The sequence below is a fragment of the Nymphalis io genome, chromosome 8, assembly GCF_905147045.1.
Source record: "Nymphalis io chromosome 8, ilAglIoxx1.1, whole genome shotgun sequence".
NCBI classification, from domain to species: Eukaryota; Metazoa; Arthropoda; class Insecta; order Lepidoptera; family Nymphalidae; genus Nymphalis; species Nymphalis io.
Window position 1 is genome coordinate 6,966,265 of NC_065895.1, and position 18,872 is coordinate 6,985,136.

Here is an 18,872-nt window from a genome sequence, read left to right on the forward strand (position 1 = left end):
TAAGTTGAAACTATTTGTTATATACAAAAATATAGTTTTTAAACTACCTTCACAAATTGTAACCATATAATACTTTTCTAGCTATCGAACCACAACATGAAAGTCCATGTTCCCGATCTCCATGTGGGGTAAACGCTGTTTGCAAAGAAAGACATGGTATTGGTTCTTGTTCGTGTATTCTTGAATATTACGGCGATCCATATATTGAGTGCCGACCAGAATGTGTTTTAAACTCAGATTGTCCAAAAGACAGAGCTTGTATAAATAATAAATGCAAAGATCCATGTCCAGGAGTATGTGGTATGAATGCAGAGTGTCGTGTGAATAATCACGCTCCTTCTTGTGCATGTCTGTTAGGCTATGAAGGAAACCCATTCACATCCTGTTACATAAGTGAGAATTTATTTATATAATAATATTTTATGACTGTTTTTTTATGTAATGTACAAACATTGAGCTATAAATTCCTAATAAAAATTCTTTTAGGCCCTATTGAAAAACCTACTGATCCATGCTTACCTTCACCGTGTGGACCTTATAGTCTATGTCATGCCAACAGTGGGCACGCTATTTGTTCATGCCAAGAAGAATATTTTGGTTCCCCTCCCAATTGCCGTCCCGAGTGCATGGTCAGTAGTGATTGTATGCCAAACAAAGCATGCATAAATAAAAGATGCAGTGATCCGTGTATTGGAGCGTGCGGTACCGACGCCAAATGTACAGTCGTCAATCATAATGCTTTGTGTAGTTGCCCTCAGAATTATATTGGTGATCCATTTGTTAATTGTGCCTTTGAAAGAAGTAAGTTTTATATATGTATACTTCTTAAATATGAAAAAAAAACAATTTTAGTCATCATACATAAATTTGAAATTTTCTCTTTGAATTGGTTTTGAAGCAATATTTTAAATTTTAGGACCAGAACCAAAGCCGTCTGGTAATCCCTGTATACCCACACCATGTGGACCAAATTCGCAATGCCGAGTGGTAGGAGAAACTCCAGCTTGTTCTTGTAAATCAGGTTATATTGGAAGGGCACCTAACTGCCGTCCAGAATGTATTTATGATGAAGAATGTCCCAGTAATCTTGCTTGTATTCGTGAAAAATGTTTAAGTCCATGCGATGGCTCTTGCGGATCAAATGCTAATTGTATTGTAATTGCACATAAAGCAGTTTGTCACTGTCGAGAAAGTTATACAGGAGATCCTTTTAGAGGATGTCACTTTATAGGTAAGTAAACAGTTAATAATAATAATAACGATTGTAATTTAAGAACTTGCTTTAAACGATTTTTTAATATACAGTGACTGTACCAAGTGAAGATGAAACTAATCCCTGTAATCCATCGCCGTGTGGACCAAATGCGAAATGTACAGAAAAATATAATGCTGGCGCTTGTACTTGTTTACCGGGATATTTAGGAGATCCATATCTTGGATGTCGTCCGGAGTGCGTCACAAACAATGATTGTCCATTAGAACAAGCTTGCTCAAATAATAAATGTGTAAATCCTTGTCAAGGCGCATGTGGGGTAAATGCAATTTGCAGTGTTGCACATCACAATCCCATTTGTTTGTGTATTGATGGTTACGATGGAAATCCTGTAGTATCCTGTCATCCTCAAAGACAACGTAAGCATAAACAATTGATAAATATGAGTATTATACAAGAACGATGTTATTGACTTAATCTTATATTGTAGCATCGCAGCAAGACTTTAATCCTTGCGTGCCATCTCCCTGTGGACCATACAGTAATTGTAAGGAATTTAACGGACACGGAGTTTGTTCTTGTCAAGAAGGCTTTGTGGGTTCACCGCCAACGTGCCGGCCGGAATGCGTTACTAGTACAGACTGTCCCCAGCACCAAGCATGTATAAAACAAAAGTGCAGAGATCCATGCCCGGGTACCTGTGGAGTTAATGCTCGATGCCAAGCTATTAACCATAATCCAATTTGTACTTGTAAAGCAGGATTTACCGGTGATCCATTCGTAGTTTGTCAATTAGAACCAAGTAAGAATATTGCAATAAACATAATAAAATACAAAAAAATAAATATAATTAATATAAAAAAAACGTGTTTGAAATATATAAATGAATATTTTATTTTGAATATCCTCAACTTTGCATGATTTTATTATTGTACTTTCTATGTTTCTTTATTTTCTGAACTTTGATCTTTTTCTATATTTATTCTTAATTTATTATACTTTCTTTCTTAGAGCCTATCTTTATGGGACCTAAAGGAAACCCATGTATACCATCACCATGCGGTCCATATTCTCAATGTAAAGTAGTCGGAGAAGCGCCTGCATGTTCTTGCTTACCAAATTTCATTGGTATCGCACCCAACTGTAGACCTGAATGTTCTATCAATGCTGAATGCTCTGGTAATCTTGCATGTCAAAATGAAAAATGTGTAGATCCTTGTCCTGGTTCGTGCGGCTTTAATGCCGAATGTACTGTAGCAAATCATGTAGCATTATGTAATTGTTTGCCGGGATATACAGGTGATCCATTTAGTGGATGTTCATATATTGAATGTAAGTTTTAGGAAATTTTACCTGTATTTAATTTTGACCCGTAACTCACATGCTATCACAAATTATACTAATCGATTAATATGTACCAGATACGTCTGAACCGCCACCGAATCCATGCAATCCATCACCTTGTGGTGCAAACGCTCTATGTAAAGAACGAAACGGAGTTGGATCTTGCTCCTGCTTGCCAGAATATTTTGGAGACCCATATACAGGCTGTCGCCCAGAATGTGTTTCCAATTCTGATTGTGACCGCAACAAAGCCTGTTCTAATAATAGATGTAAAGATCCGTGTCCGGGATCTTGTGGAATGAATGCTGAATGTAGAACAGTAAACCATTCACCGACGTGTACCTGTCTTTATGGATATTCAGGAAATCCATTAACAAAGTGTGAATTAGAACGTGAGTCTTTTTTATTATACATAATATGAACCTAGCTCATAAATGCCGTATGTTCAATTATACTATTATCGTGTGCTTATTATACTATTGAAACTATCTCGTTACTAAATTATGTTTATAGATAAACTCGTCTCCGTAGTTCGTAGCAAGAGGTTCTTTGATTATTAAATACATTAGAACATTGAAAGGTTTTCTTGGTATTTATTCTTAATAAAACTTTTAATTTTAGCTATCTCAGACATAGACGAAAAACAGTTACATCCTTGTCAACCTTCACCATGTGGACCCAACAGCCTGTGTCGTGAAGTGAATGGTCATAGCGTCTGCACGTGCGAAATTGGTTATATTGGAACTCCACCATCATGCAGACCTGAATGCATTGTCAGCTCTGAATGCCCACAAGACAAAGCGTGCGTTAATAAAAAATGCATAGATCCTTGTCCAAATACATGTGGGCTGAACGCACGTTGTCAAGTTGTCACGCATAATCCTATATGTAGTTGTACATCAGGCTTTACGGGAGATCCATTTACTAAATGTAGCCCTGAAGAAAGTAAGTGATATTACGTAAAATATTAATGATAATTTAAATAATGTATAATTTATACAATAATTACTTTTGTTTTAAATGGATTAACTGTCATTTTAATATTGTGCTTAAAATATTATAAAAAAAAATTTAATAGAAGGTATCATTTCTAAACGTTTCCGTTGAAATTACACAGTACACAGTACAGTATATATTTTAGGAACTGTGCCAACAAACCCATGTATTCCTTCACCGTGTGGACCAAATTCCGAATGCCGTATTATTGGAGATCAAGCTGCCTGCTCTTGTCTCCCTAACTATATAGGCCGAGTCCCGAATTGCAGACCCGAATGTACTATTGATGCTGAATGTCCCAGTAATGCTGCTTGTCAAAATGAACGTTGTAAAGATCCTTGTCAAGGGACATGTGGATCAAATACACTTTGTTTAACAGTCAACCATAAACCAATGTGCACATGCCAACAAGGATTCACTGGAGATGCCTTTATCTCTTGCACGCAAATAATTATATCATGTATGTATGATTTTATCTAAAATAATATTATATTAAAGGTATTTCGTTATTCTGACATCTTTTAAAATCGTGCTTGCTTAGTTGTTTTTAATCATTTTTTTAAATAAAAAAACATTTTAATAAATGTTTTCGTATTATGAGGATGTTAATTGTAAATGAAATATTGAACTAAGAAAATTCGTTAGTACCAACTATCAATTGTTTCAAATGCGAGCGCGTGTTCTTAGAGATCACACGCGTCAAACTATTAGTAACCTACGATCAGTCCTTAAGTATCACGACGGGCAATCACTTGTTACCTTATTTGTACCAATTGTTCTATTTATCTTTGAAAAATAATATACATCTTAAAATAAATAGAATAATAAACTTAATGCATACTAATTACTGGTGGTAGGGCTTTGTGCAAGCTCGTCTGGGTAGGTACCACCCACTCATCAGATATTCTACCGCAAAACAGCAATACTTGATATTGTTGTGTTCCGGTTTGAAGGGTGAGTGAGCCAGTGTAATTACAGGCACAAGGGACACAAAATCTTAGTTCCCAAGGTTGGTGGCGCATTGGATATGTAAGCGATGGTTGACATTTCTTACAATGCCAATGTCTAAGAGCGTTGGTGACCACTTACCATCAGGTGGCCCATATGCTCGTCCGCCTTCCTATTCTATAAAAAAAAAAAAATTAAAAATGAGTAAAATTTAAGACAAATTTAAAATTTAAATTTATGTTTGTATCATTTTTTTAGCTACCGAAATGACACCAACGTCTAGTCCTTGTACCCCGTCGCCTTGCGGACCTAATGCAGAATGTCGTGAATATAACGGTGCAGGAGCCTGTTTTTGTTCAGAAGGTTACGAGGGTGATCCATACAGCTCAACTGGTTGTAGAAGAGAATGTGAAAATAATGATGATTGTGCTTATAACTTAGCTTGCACACGATTTAAGTGTATAGACCCATGTCCTAGAACGTGTGGTCAATTAGCTCAATGTACGGTCGAAAATCACGTTCCTATTTGCTCTTGTCCACTTGGATTCACTGGAGATCCATTCTTCCAATGTAGAGAAATAGTCTTAGAACGTAAGTATTTTCCAATACTTTATTGAATAACATAACATGGAAGCAAAAGAAATAACAAATATTATTTCATTTTCAGCTACTCCTGTACAAAATCCTTGTGAACCTACACCCTGTGGTCCTAATAGTCAATGTAGACAGGTTAACATGCAAGCTGTTTGTTCTTGCTTACCAAACTATATTGGATCGCCACCATCATGCCGACCTCAATGTGTTGTAAATAGTGAATGTGACACATCGAAAGCTTGTATCAATCAAAAATGTGATGACCCTTGTCCAAATACATGTGGCCTTCGAGCTCATTGTCTTGTAAAAAATCATAATCCTATATGCACATGTCCAGCAGGCATGACAGGAGATCCATTTACACAATGTTACAGTAGGTTTTCTTTTCTTATTTAATTATGATTTATTTCGTAAATGATATTTTGAAGGTAAAAATAAATATATTTACAGCAATTCCGCCGAAACCCGAGCAACAACCATCATGTACACCATCGCCTTGTGGTCCGCACTCACGTTGTCAACTGTTAGCTAGTGGGCCAGCATGTTCTTGTTTACCAGGATACATAGGATCCCCACCGTCTTGTAGACCAGAATGTGCAATAAATTCTGAGTGTCCCGCATCTTTGGCTTGCGTTAGACAAAAATGTGAAGACCCTTGTCCTGGTTCGTGTGGAATTGAAGCAAATTGTCACGTTTTAAATCATGTAGCCGTTTGTGTTTGTAATGAAGGATATACTGGAGATCCATTCTCTAGGTGTACACAAATAACTGAAGGTACAGACACTTTTATTTTAAATTTTTTTATGATTTCTGATCATCGTTTAATAAAATAAATTATTACAGCTCCTACAACGCCAGTTCCATCGGATCCTTGTAACCCTTCCCCTTGTGGGCCTAATGCACAGTGTGACAATGGTTTTTGCACATGCTTACCTAATTATAGTGGAAATCCATATGAATCATGTAGACCAGAATGTACCGGTAGTCAAGAATGTCCCAGAGACAAAGCTTGTTTCAGAAATAAATGCCTTGATCCGTGTCCCGGAGTTTGTGGTCAAAATGCTAAATGTGATGTAATAAACCATATACCGAGTTGTTCTTGTATGACCGATTATACTGGTAATCCATTTATACATTGTCAACCTATGGAAAAAGAAAAAGCATTGCCGAAAGATCCATGTCATCCATCTCCATGCGGACCAAATAGCATATGTAGAACTAAAGATAACACGGCAGTTTGTGCTTGCATAGAAGGTTTCACAGGCTCTCCTCCAGCATGTAGACCAGAATGTGTCGTCAGTTCTGAATGTCCCTCGACCAAAGCATGCGTTAATCAAAAATGCATCAACCCTTGTATTAATAGTTGTGGAATATCAGCACGTTGCGAAGTTATAAATCATAGTCCTATTTGTAGTTGTAATTCAGGGCAAACAGGAGATCCATTTAAAAGCTGTTACGATATCGTAGCTATGCTACCAGACCCAGTAGATGCTTGCAATCCTTCACCATGTGGGCCTAATGCCCTATGTATGGAACGAAATGGTAAAGCTAATTGTCGATGCGCAGATGATTACGTTGGACAACCACCAAATTGTAGACCAGAATGTGTAATTAATCCTGACTGTCCTTCTAATCAAGCTTGTGTAAGAAATAAATGTATAGATCCTTGTCCTGGCTCTTGTGGTGTCAATGCAGATTGTATTATTGTAAGCCATACAGTTTCTTGTCTCTGCAAAGACAAATATACTGGGAATCCTTTCTTGCAGTGTGTGCCTATAGAAGGTAAATATTTTACTTAAACTAAAAATCTTATCAAATTAACTACTATTATACTTCAAACAGTAAGTTATATTATTTTATCTTACTTTTTTGCAGAAAATATTATCACACCGTGTGATCCATCTCCCTGTGGAGCTAATGCAGTATGTAGTCAAAGAGATGGTGCTGGGGCATGCTCTTGCTTAGAAGGATATCAAGGAAATCCATACGAAGGTTGCCGACCTGAATGCGTTCTAAGTTCAGATTGTTCTGCTGACAAAGCCTGCATAAGAAATAAATGCTCAGATCCATGTCCAGGAATATGTGGAACATTTGCAGAATGTACAGTCGTCAATCATGTTCCAACTTGTGCCTGCGTAAAAGACTATACAGGAAATCCATTTGTACAATGCGTTAAAAAAGAAATTGTACATGACATAAGACCGTGTCAACCTTCACCTTGTGGTCCAAACAGTATTTGTAGAGAAAACGGTGAATTAGCATCATGTGAATGCCTTCCTGAATATAGAGGAGCTCCTCCTGATTGTCGACCTGAATGCACTGTTAGTAGCGAATGTCCATCAGATCGAGCTTGTCACAAATTAAAATGTGCCGATCCTTGTCGAGGAACTTGTGGCTTAGGCGCACATTGTCAAGTTGTTAATCACAGTCCTTTATGTAGTTGCCCCGCTGGAACAACTGGTGATCCATTTACTATATGTCGCGAGGTACAATATTCTATTGTTGAAAAAGAAATACCTTTGCAACCATGCCAACCAAGTCCTTGCGGACCGTACAGCGAATGCCGCTCTTTAAATGGTAATCCCTCGTGTTCTTGTATGATTGGTTATATTGGAGCTCCTCCAAACTGTCGTCCAGAGTGCGTCGTAAATACTGATTGTCCATCACGACAAGCATGTATTGCAGAAAAATGTAGAAATCCTTGTGAAGGTTCTTGCGGTTTTAAAGCAGATTGCCGAGTTCAAGATCATATACCTATATGTAGTTGTCCATCGGGTTTCTCTGGTGATCCATTTATTCAATGCTCGGAAATATTAGGTGAGATAATTTAAAATTTTACCTGTTTATATTTTATTTATTAGGATTATATTAGGACAAATTGAGAATTATGGTAAAACTTAATGATTTATTCTTTATAGTTACACCCACTCCTGCATCAGATCCATGTAATCCATCACCATGTGGTAGTAATGCTGTATGCGAGTCAGGTTCTTGTTCGTGTGCTGTCGGCTATTTCGGCGATCCTTACACGGGATGTCGACTAGAATGCTCTACTAATGGTGAATGTTCACCAACTCGTGCTTGCCATGGTGGAAAATGTGTGGATCCATGTCCAGGTGCCTGTGGTACTGGAGCAACTTGCTCTGTTTACAATCACATACCATCATGTACCTGTCCCCCAAATACATCAGGAGATCCGTTTACATTTTGTACAGAAATAGCTAAGCAAGGTAAGGCTATATAGTATACTGTCACTTATTATTATCTTATTACGCATGTGGATTTTTTTTTTAAATACGGACGTGTGTAAGTTTTTTATCGATACTGGTTTTATTATAACATTTATAAGGTATGTTTAAATCCTATTTAATAATATCTATCTAATTATCTTTCCATTTATAATACACAACATGTAAATAGTTAATTTTAGTAAGATAATTTAAGCAAAAAATAAAATAATAAAAGATTTATTATTCCATTTATATGAATGTGACTACAAGTAAAAAATCTTTTTTATTAACTAATTACAGAAAAGCCCAAATCACCTTGTAGTCCATCGCCATGCGGACCTTACAGTGAATGTACAGTGAGTGTTAACGGTGCAGCAGCATGTTCTTGCCGACCTGGACACATAGGTTCTCCACCATCATGTCGGCCTGAATGTTTAGTAAGCTCTGAATGTAAGCTTCAAATGGCTTGCGTGGACCGCCGGTGTCGCGATCCATGTGAAGGTGCATGTGGCCGCGGCGCTCGATGCCAAGTCATCGCACACAGTCCTATCTGTACGTGTAATGATGGATTCACTGGCGATCCATTTACTTATTGCTACCCCTCTCCAGGTAAAAAAAAAACTTCAAAATATAATAAAAAACTAAAACGAATAAGATCATTTTCTTGTTATAACTATTTTAAATGTTTTAGCACCTCCATTAGCCCCGATTGATCCTTGTGAGCCTTCGCCTTGTGGACCAAACTCAATATGCATTAAAACTGGAGATATGCCTGCCTGCAGTTGCCAATCAAATTATATCGGGTCTCCTCCAAATTGCCGTCCCGAATGTACAATAAGTGCAGAATGTCCTGCTGTCCTAGCGTGCGTTACTCAAAAGTGCAAAAACCCCTGTGTTGATGCTTGCGGTCCCGGTGCAACATGCACCGTAGTAGATCACCGTGCAACTTGTGCCTGTGAACTAGGCTTCGAAGGTGATCCATTCCAAGGTTGTTCGCGACCAAAAGGTAAGTCTTTAAAAACAAATTTTTTGTTAATTGTTTTCATAACCATAAATATTTATAAAAGTTGTAAAGCGAAAAGATATGGTTATCAGAAATATATAAATTACAAGGTAATTTGTGTTAAAGTTAAGAATCATTAACATTACGAAACCATGGTAAAGATAAAAGTGCTGTTAACCATCCAGCTTTGCAAAGCGTGATTTCACGCTATAAATTGTGTGCTTAAAAATATTGTTTTCGGTCACGCCTTACACGGTTTACTAATTTATAATGGAATTGCAAGGGTGTTTAGCCTCAATAGCTGGTTAGCGACCATGCCCACTGATCAGTTTATGGGCAAAATCATCAATGCAGTGCCCATTTATACGCTTGGAATTAAACATAAACATCCGGAAATGGAGGGATAGGATTTATTTCTAATCGTTTAGATTTCTTAAGTGCTTTCAGAAGATAAGGGACGTAACATATTATATAATAACTTAATTGTGACATTAATGCCTTGCTTATTTGATCGGAGCTCGCGGAGATAACAAAGCACTTACAGTAAGCTTAGGCCGTTCGCTGAGACGGCCGCTTTTTGATGGGCGGCTAAATAGAAACGCAGTCATCGGATTAGAGAGGTCACTAAATGTCGCCGAGCCCAACAAGCTTCGACTAACGCTTAGGAAGAAGTAAGTGCTTCTACGGTGGCTGAATAAACCTGGGTAAGTCTATTCATGTAATTAAATTAAAATTTCAGTTCCATCAAAATTTGAATACCTTAATCCATGTGAACCATCGCCTTGCGGTGCAAATGCTGATTGTAAAGTACAAGGAAATGCAGGATCTTGTACATGTATACCGGATTATTTTGGTGACCCATACCAAGGTTGCAGACCTGAATGCTTAGTCGATTCTGATTGTCCGTTGGCCTTAGCATGTAATAAAAACAAATGTATTGATCCTTGCCCCGGAGTTTGTGGTTATAATGCTGATTGTTACGTTGCCAATCATAAGCCTACCTGTAACTGTAAATCTGGTTACACAGGAAATCCTTTATCAATGTGTTCTAAATCACGTGGTAAGTAATCTAAATTGTAATTGTATATTTTTAAAATTTAACTTATATAACTGAAAGACAACTTACATATTACGTAATTATTTCTAAATAATTTATAATTTTCCTTCAGATAATGATGTGTCAGTAATTAATGTTTGTAATCCATCGCCTTGTGGAGCAAATGCTATTTGCAAAGAATTAAACAATCAACCAGTATGCTCATGTTTGAACAACTATATCGGTACACCACCAAATTGTAAGCCTGAGTGTATAGTGAATTCAGAATGTAAGTCAAATAGAGCATGCGTTAACAATAGGTGTATTAATCCTTGCCCTAAGCCATGCGGCAAAAACGCTGACTGTAAAGTTATAAATCATAGTCCCGTATGTTCATGTCGCCCAGGATACTCCGGAAATCCCTTTACAATGTGTACACAAATAATGCGTAAGTCATATATTATTACTGTTTCTATGAATTTTTTTCGTAATGTTTATCGATTGGTATATTTGACTGATCTTTTTTTTTAGAAATATATGATACTGCCACATCAACGGATCCTTGTATTCCATCGCCATGTGGTCTATACGCCGAATGTCGAAATAATAATGGTTTAGCATCGTGTTCATGCCTGCCATCTTACATAGGGTCACCACCGTTTTGTAAACCTGAATGTGTTATACACTCTGATTGTCAAAGCAACCAAGCATGCGTGGCAGAAAAATGTCGAAATCCCTGTGAAGGTGCATGTGGAATTTATGCAAATTGCTTTGTTCATAATCATATACCAGTATGTTTATGTTCAGAAGGATTTACTGGTGACCCATTCCGTGAATGCAAACAAACACCGCTAGAAGGTATTTATTTCATTTTAATATTGGAGATATTATTGTAACTTTTTTTATGTTGATAAAAATACTAATTGATAAAAATCGTATTATTTAGATCTACCACAAACGAAACCTATCGATCCTTGCAATCCAAGCCCGTGTGGACCTAATACAAGATGTCAAGAAGCTATCTGTTCCTGCTTGCTAGGATATCACGGTGACCCTTACCTTGGTTGTCGTCCGGAATGTGTATATAATTCAGATTGTCCACAAGACAAGGGCTGCCAAAATAACAAATGTGTGAATCCATGTATTGGAACTTGCGGGGTAAACGCTATTTGCGATGTGAACAATCATATTCCTATGTGCACGTGCCCGAAGGGTATGAGTGGCAATGCTTTTGTTGAATGCCGACCAGTTGCAGGTATTCAATCGATCTTATTACAATTAGACCAGTTTAATAGATTTCTAAAGTATTTATATTATTGATGTTTTATGGTTTCTTTCTAGTAATTAACGTCAACCCATGTAATCCATCACCATGTGGACCGAATAGTCAGTGCCATCAGTCACATGGTCAAGCGGCGTGTTCGTGTCTGCCGGGGTATCGTAGTAGTCCACCGACTTGTAGACCCGAATGTTTAGTCAGTCTTGAATGTTCCTTAAAAGAAGCTTGCCAAAATCAAAAATGTATAGATCCATGCATTGGAGCTTGTGGGGTTGCAGCGGTATGCGACGTTATAAATCATAATCCAATCTGTTCGTGCCCATCTTCGTTCACGGGTGATCCATTTATTAAATGCTCAATAATTGGTAAGTAGAGACAATTTCAAACGAATTATATAATTATACTTGTGCCTATTAATTATTAAATTGTATACTTTATATTTTAGTGCAAGCAATAGAGCAAGTTGACCCGTGTGATCCTTCTCCTTGTGGTTCACATTCAACGTGTAGAATAAGTGAAGCAGGTCCTGTGTGTGCTTGTTTAACAGGTTATCGAGGAACTCCACCAAATTGTAGACCAGAATGTATCAGTAATAGTGAATGTGATTATAATTTAGCATGTCTAAATAAAAAATGCGCTGATCCTTGCCTAGGTAGCTGCGGAACAAATACGGAGTGTAGAGTAGTCAGTCACTCACCAATGTGCATATGTCAAATTGGTTATACTGGTGACCCTTTTTCACAATGCAATCCTATAGCTCTTGTGCCGAATGAAATTTTAAACCCGTGCAGTCCAAGTCCATGTGGCTCGAATGCTGTATGTAAAGAGCAAAGAGGTGTAGGTGCTTGCCAATGCCTAGAGGGATATCTTGGAAATCCATACGAAGGATGCCGACCGGAATGTGTAGTAAACTCTGATTGTCCTCTTAATAAGGCTTGTTCCCGATTGAAATGTATCGATCCGTGTCCTGGTACTTGTGGAACTAATGCTTTTTGTCAGGTCAATAACCATATGCCAAACTGTATGTGCCAAACAGGTTATACTGGAAATCCATTTAATCATTGTAATATAATTCAAGAACGTGAGTATAATTTAATCTTACAGTTATGAAGTCTCCATAATACAATGTTTAACCAATAACTCAACATTGTCAAAGCTAATGAATAAAAATGTTACCTAATTGATTTTATACGAGCAATATGTTTCGCTATATTTTATTGAATATAGTAGTATGGCTTACTTCAAATCAAAATTTGGAATATAATATTGTTTTGTCAACTCTCCATGTTGACATTTTGATTGATTTGTCATTTTCCTAAGCACCATTCCCGAAAACAAATATGAAAGAACTTTTTTTCATTTTTATTTTCTATCTCTTTCAGCTCAAATTGTAGAAAATAATCCGTGCAATCCACCCCCATGTGGCGCAAATAGTCAATGCAAAGAAATAAATAGACAAGCCGTTTGTTCTTGCTTACCTAATTTTGTTGGTTCACCACCAAATTGTCGTCCAGAATGTATTGTAAGTTCCGAATGTCCTCCGAATTTAGCTTGCATAGATCAAAAGTGCTCAGATCCTTGCATTGGAAGTTGCGGAGATAATGCGAATTGTAATGTTATTAATCATAGTCCAATTTGTGTATGCAAACCTGGATTGACTGGAAACCCCTTCACGAGATGTTTCCCAATTAAAGGTACGTAACAATATACTTAGCATATGTTTGTTATGTCTGGATATAAGAATATTTAAGTTAAATTTTAAATAAATGTATTATTGTTTTAAATATATTTATATATTTTGCAGTGTCACAACCACCGGACTTGCCAAATGCAGACCCTTGCTTGCCTTCACCATGTGGTCTTTATGCAGAATGTCGAAATGTAGGTTCAGCTTCATGTGCATGTAAAGCTGGATATATGGGTAATCCTCCTAACTGTCGGCCTGAATGCACAATCAATTCAGAGTGTCCCAGTAATCAAGCTTGTATCAACGAGAAATGTCGGGATCCATGTTTAGGAGCTTGTGGTCTCAATGCTATTTGTTCCGTATTTAATCATATTGCTCAATGTAGTTGTGTTGATCAATATAATGGTGATCCCTTCGTACAATGTAATCCAATTCCATTAAACGAAGGTAAAATATTTGTAAAAAACATAATTTATAATATTATAAAATAAAATAAAAACTACTAACTGTAGCGTAAGTACGTGTAAGTATATATAACATATTCCGGCTATTAAAATTATTAGGCTTATAAAATATTATTTTATCAATCAATAATAATATCCTGGGACATTTTTCACACACGGCCAATCCCAAATTAAGCTTGGACAAAGCTTGTGCTATGAAAACCAGACAACTGATATACTACATATACTACTTTTTTTTGTAAATACATACTTATATAGATAATTACACCCAGACTCAGGACAAACATACATGTTCATGCACACAAATGTCTGTCCTGGGTGGGAATCGAACCCACAACCTTCTGCGTGAAAGGCGAGTGTTCTACCAACCACGCCAACCGGCTCGTCAAATCAATATAATTATAAATTATATTTTATAGTTAATGTTTTTGTAACCTAATGCAATTGTTATGTGTATTATGTTTATTTAAAATTTCTAATCCATTCTAATTAAAGAATAAAAAAATTTCCAGAAAAAGTTGAATACGATCTTTGTAATCCTACACCGTGCGGATCTAACACTAAATGTAATGACGGAGAGTGTACCTGCCTACCCGGCTACATGGGTGATCCCTATTTTGGTTGTAGACCAGAATGTTTATTGAACACCGATTGTCCACAAAATAAAGCATGCGTCAAGAACAAATGCGTGGATCCCTGTCTTAACACCTGTGGACTAGGAGCAGATTGCAAAATATATAATCATATACCGATGTGTACTTGTCCATCAGGATTTTCAGGAAATGCTTTTCTTGAGTGTAGAAAAATAAAAATTACAGAAGCAATAAATCCCTGCAATCCATCTCCTTGTGGACCAAACAGTCAGTGTAGAGAGATAAACGGGCAAGCCATTTGCACTTGTTTACCTAATTACAAAGGTGCTCCGCCTACCTGTAGACCTGAATGCGTCAGTAGTGCCGAATGTGCTCTCGATAGAGCTTGTTCTGGACAACGTTGTATTGACCCTTGTATAGGAAACTGTGGAGTTAGTTCTAATTGTCAAGTTATAAATCATAATCCGATTTGCTCTTGCCCGCCTGGGCTGACTGGTGATCCATTTAATAAATGCATACAAAAAGGTAGGTACTGCTAAATTATTGTTCCCTATATAAAGATTTAAAGCAAAATGTATGTATATATAATTATAATATATATATATATATATATATTATAATAAATATAAATGTTATAATAATTCAATAATGCGAGTTAAATTTACCTTTCAGATATAGAGCAACAGGTTTATGTAAACCCTTGTGAACCATCACCGTGTGGACCAAATTCCATTTGCAAAGAAGTATCAGGTTCACCATCGTGTGCATGCCTTGACACATTTACAGGAAGTCCACCAAACTGTCGCCCCGAGTGTATTGCCAACAGCGAATGTTCAAATGAACGAGCTTGTATTAATCAAAAATGCAAAGATCCTTGCCCAGGATCCTGTGGAATTGATGCGGAATGTAGGGTGCTAAGTCATGCACCTCAATGCATTTGTCCCGCGGGATACACTGGAGATGGTTTTATTGAATGTAAAGTAATAGAAGTAACTCTTACGCCTTGTTTCCCCTCACCTTGTGGTCCGAATGCAGTTTGTAAAGAACAAAGAGGAGCGGGTGCTTGTATATGTCTTCCAGAATATATTGGAAATCCATACGAAGGCTGTCGCCCCGAATGTGTTGTTAACTCTGAATGTCCCCTTAACTTGGCTTGTATGCAAAATAAATGTATAAACCCTTGTGGAAATATTTGTGGTCGAAATGCTGTGTGTAATGTAATTAATCATACTCCAACGTGCACATGTTTGGAAGGACTTATAGGCAACCCTTATCAAGAATGTATCGAAAAATTGCTAGGTATGTAATATTAGAAATATTTTATTGTGTTCCTATCTACGATAAATAATAAAACCTTATTTTAAATAATAATTAAACCTTCTTTTAAAATTGTTTTAATAAATTACTCATGTATATTTTAGATGCCCCGAAAAATCTCTGTGAACCTTCGCCATGTGGTCCTAATAGTATTTGCAAGATTCTCAATGATCAAGCAATTTGCACCTGTCAACCAGAGTACTTAGGATCTCCTCCCAACTGTCGCCCTGAATGCCTGATTAGTTCTGAATGTTCTCAACAACACGCGTGCATTAATCAGAAATGTAAAAACCCTTGCGATGGCGTGTGTGGAATCAACACTAATTGTAAAGTTATCAACCATAGTCCAATCTGTACTTGTAAGTCCCAACACACAGGAGATCCATTTAGCCGATGTTACAGAGGTATTATAATCGCCTTTAGCGGATTACTTTGTTATTAACTTAATTATATTTATTTATAACTGAATTATATTATTTAAATTGTATAAATAAATTACTCTTTTGCAGTACCCGATGTGACTCCTGTTGTAGCAAATCCTTGCCTTCCATCACCCTGTGGACCATTTTCGCAATGTCAAAATATAAATGATCTACCCGCTTGTTCTTGTTTACCTCAGTACATTGGGAGTCCACCAAATTGTCGCCCAGAATGTGTAATCAATACCGATTGCTCAAGTGACAAAGCGTGTATAAATGAGAAATGCATTGACCCATGTCCAGGTTCATGTGGTGTAAACGCTGAATGTAGAGTTCAGAGTCATGTATCGATATGTACTTGCATCGAAGGTTATATCGGAGATCCGTTTACAACTTGTTCTATCAAAAGAGAAAAAGGTAAGTTGAATATATTATTACATTAATTAAGTTCATCACTCGTCGTAATGTTTATTTATATCGAAAATACCTACTAATTTTTCTAATTTTCAGAACCAGTGTCTATCAATCCATGCAACCCGTCACCCTGCGGACCAAATTCAATTTGCGACGACGGTGTATGTACTTGTATACCCGAGTATCACGGTGATCCCTATTTTGGTTGCCGTCCTGAATGCACAATTAGTTCTGAATGTCCAATAAACAAAGCCTGCGTAAGACAACGTTGTGTAAATCCTTGTGAGAATACGTGTGGTATCAATGCGCTATGTGAGGTTATTAATCACATGGCCATGTGTACCTGTCCTGCGTATTCTACGGGTAACGCTTTTGTACAATGCAACACAGTAAAAGGTACGCTATTTTTTAAATGTTATTAACTCCTTCAAGATTTTGAATGTATTTTATATAGAAAAATCGACAATTAAATAGTGCTCATTTTATTATATTTTGAAAAAAAACGTTTATTTTCCTTTTTTGCAGAAACCATTATACAAAATCCATGCCAGTCTAGCCCATGTGGACCATTTAGTCAGTGCAGAGAATACAATAATCAAGCAGTATGCTCTTGTATGACGGGCTACCGCGGCGCGCCTCCTTCTTGTCGTCCAGAATGTGTTGCAAGCTCCGACTGTCCTTCCGATAAAGCTTGTAGCAACCAAAAATGTATAAACCCATGTGCAGGCGCTTGTGGCGTTGGATCTAAATGTCAAGTAATTAACCACAACCCAATATGTACCTGTCCTGAGGAAATGACAGGAGATCCTTTCACAAGATGCATATTTATGCGTAAGTATTGAATTTTTTTCACTTAGTTTTGTTTGTAAATATATTAAATAATAATATTTAATCATTATAACATTGCAGCTATTTTTGAGCCTTCTGTACCTATAAATCCATGCCAAACCTCACCTTGCGGTCCAAACTCAATTTGTCAACCTTCAGAATCAGAGGTACCATCTTGTCAATGTATGCCTGATTTTCTTGGATCACCACCAAATTGCCGTCCTGAATGTATATCTAACAATGAATGTTCTCCTCAATTGGCATGTATTAACAAAAAATGCAAAGACCCTTGTATTCAAGCATGTGGAACGAATGCAGAATGTAAAGTTGTTAGTCACACTGCAGCGTGTTATTGCCCCGATGGCTATAGTGGAGATGCTGCTATACAATGTACAATAAATGCATTAGCACCAACTGAATCTTTGTCACCGTGTACACCCTCGCCTTGCGGACCAAATGCAGAATGTAAAGAGAGATCAGGAGCTGGTGCATGTGTGTGCTTGACAGGTTATTTTGGGAATCCTTATGAAAGTTGTCAACCAGAGTGCGTTGTTAACACAGATTGTCCTAGCAACAAAGCTTGTACAAGAAATAAATGCATTGATCCATGCCCAGGTACTTGTGCTATCAATGCTGATTGCCAAGTAGTAAATCACTCACCTTTGTGTACGTGTCGTAGTCCATATACTGGAGATCCATTTAGACAATGTATTTTAAAAGGTAAGTTTATTTAATTTGTTTGTTTCCAACCTGCAACAACATTTTATCTCTTAAGTTTTTATTATGAATGTCATTGTTGCACTCTTATTAAGTGCATATTTATAAACGCTGCTGTGCGACAAAATCCATGAAATATTTTGGTTTGTTTTAGAACTTGAAGAAGAATCAACGAATCCATGCCTACCATCTCCTTGTGGACCTAATAGTCAATGTCGAATTTCAAACGGGATAAGCATATGTTCTTGCTTACCTGAATATCGCGGATCGCCTCCAAACTGTAGACCAGAATGTGTTGTTAGCACAGAATGTCCACCAGACAAAACTTGTAAAAATCAAAAATGTGTATCACCTTGCCCTGGACCATGCGGTCAGAATACAGATTGTCGAGTTATTAACCACAGTCCAATCTGCACGTGTCAAAATAGATACACGGGAGATCCCTTTTCTAACTGTTATAAAATACCAGGTAAAGTTTTTTACTGTAATATTATGCTTATAATTATTTTCAGCTTTTCAGTCACTGTGCTTCCTTGACTTTTAGACTTCCTTTTATCTACTCATTTATTTAATTATACTTATTTAGTGTTTTGATCAATTTCATGCTTAAACAAATATCGTACACCGTAGTATGGTATCTCATATCGTTATCGAAATGTTAGATGTTAGCTATTTAAAATATCATAAGACAGTATTAGAGGAAAAAAAACGTGACATAATAATTAACTGATAATAATAATGAACAACTGATTTTTGTTTTGAAATTTGTTTTATCGATTATGTGTTCATA

At 36.9% G+C, this 18,872-nt stretch overlaps 1 protein-coding gene across 3 annotated transcripts in view; it reads left to right on the forward strand.

Moving 5' to 3' along the window:
* The window catches only part of LOC126770337 (uncharacterized), a 96,401-nt gene that overhangs the window by 43,474 nt on the left and 34,055 nt on the right, over positions 1 to 18,872 (forward strand). For all 3 annotated transcript variants that reach the window (XM_050489705.1, XM_050489707.1, XM_050489706.1), the window contains 33 exons: positions 82 to 393; positions 487 to 801; positions 917 to 1,231; positions 1,306 to 1,632; positions 1,704 to 2,015; positions 2,225 to 2,545; positions 2,635 to 2,949; positions 3,179 to 3,502; positions 3,699 to 4,013; positions 4,760 to 5,092; positions 5,169 to 5,468; positions 5,546 to 5,869; positions 5,939 to 6,877; positions 6,971 to 7,912; positions 8,014 to 8,325; positions 8,626 to 8,934; positions 9,017 to 9,331; positions 10,068 to 10,388; positions 10,498 to 10,812; positions 10,896 to 11,222; positions 11,311 to 11,619; positions 11,706 to 12,008; positions 12,089 to 12,724; positions 13,026 to 13,337; positions 13,448 to 13,777; positions 14,307 to 14,912; positions 15,060 to 15,686; positions 15,809 to 16,108; positions 16,214 to 16,540; positions 16,634 to 16,933; positions 17,063 to 17,368; positions 17,447 to 18,085; positions 18,237 to 18,551. In XM_050489705.1, coding sequence (XP_050345662.1) covers positions 82 to 393; positions 487 to 801; positions 917 to 1,231; positions 1,306 to 1,632; positions 1,704 to 2,015; positions 2,225 to 2,545; positions 2,635 to 2,949; positions 3,179 to 3,502; positions 3,699 to 4,013; positions 4,760 to 5,092; positions 5,169 to 5,468; positions 5,546 to 5,869; positions 5,939 to 6,877; positions 6,971 to 7,912; positions 8,014 to 8,325; positions 8,626 to 8,934; positions 9,017 to 9,331; positions 10,068 to 10,388; positions 10,498 to 10,812; positions 10,896 to 11,222; positions 11,311 to 11,619; positions 11,706 to 12,008; positions 12,089 to 12,724; positions 13,026 to 13,337; positions 13,448 to 13,777; positions 14,307 to 14,912; positions 15,060 to 15,686; positions 15,809 to 16,108; positions 16,214 to 16,540; positions 16,634 to 16,933; positions 17,063 to 17,368; positions 17,447 to 18,085; positions 18,237 to 18,551 — 12,903 coding nt within the window. The remainder of the gene's footprint in view (positions 1 to 81; positions 394 to 486; positions 802 to 916; positions 1,232 to 1,305; positions 1,633 to 1,703; positions 2,016 to 2,224; positions 2,546 to 2,634; positions 2,950 to 3,178; positions 3,503 to 3,698; positions 4,014 to 4,759; positions 5,093 to 5,168; positions 5,469 to 5,545; positions 5,870 to 5,938; positions 6,878 to 6,970; positions 7,913 to 8,013; positions 8,326 to 8,625; positions 8,935 to 9,016; positions 9,332 to 10,067; positions 10,389 to 10,497; positions 10,813 to 10,895; positions 11,223 to 11,310; positions 11,620 to 11,705; positions 12,009 to 12,088; positions 12,725 to 13,025; positions 13,338 to 13,447; positions 13,778 to 14,306; positions 14,913 to 15,059; positions 15,687 to 15,808; positions 16,109 to 16,213; positions 16,541 to 16,633; positions 16,934 to 17,062; positions 17,369 to 17,446; positions 18,086 to 18,236; positions 18,552 to 18,872) is intronic.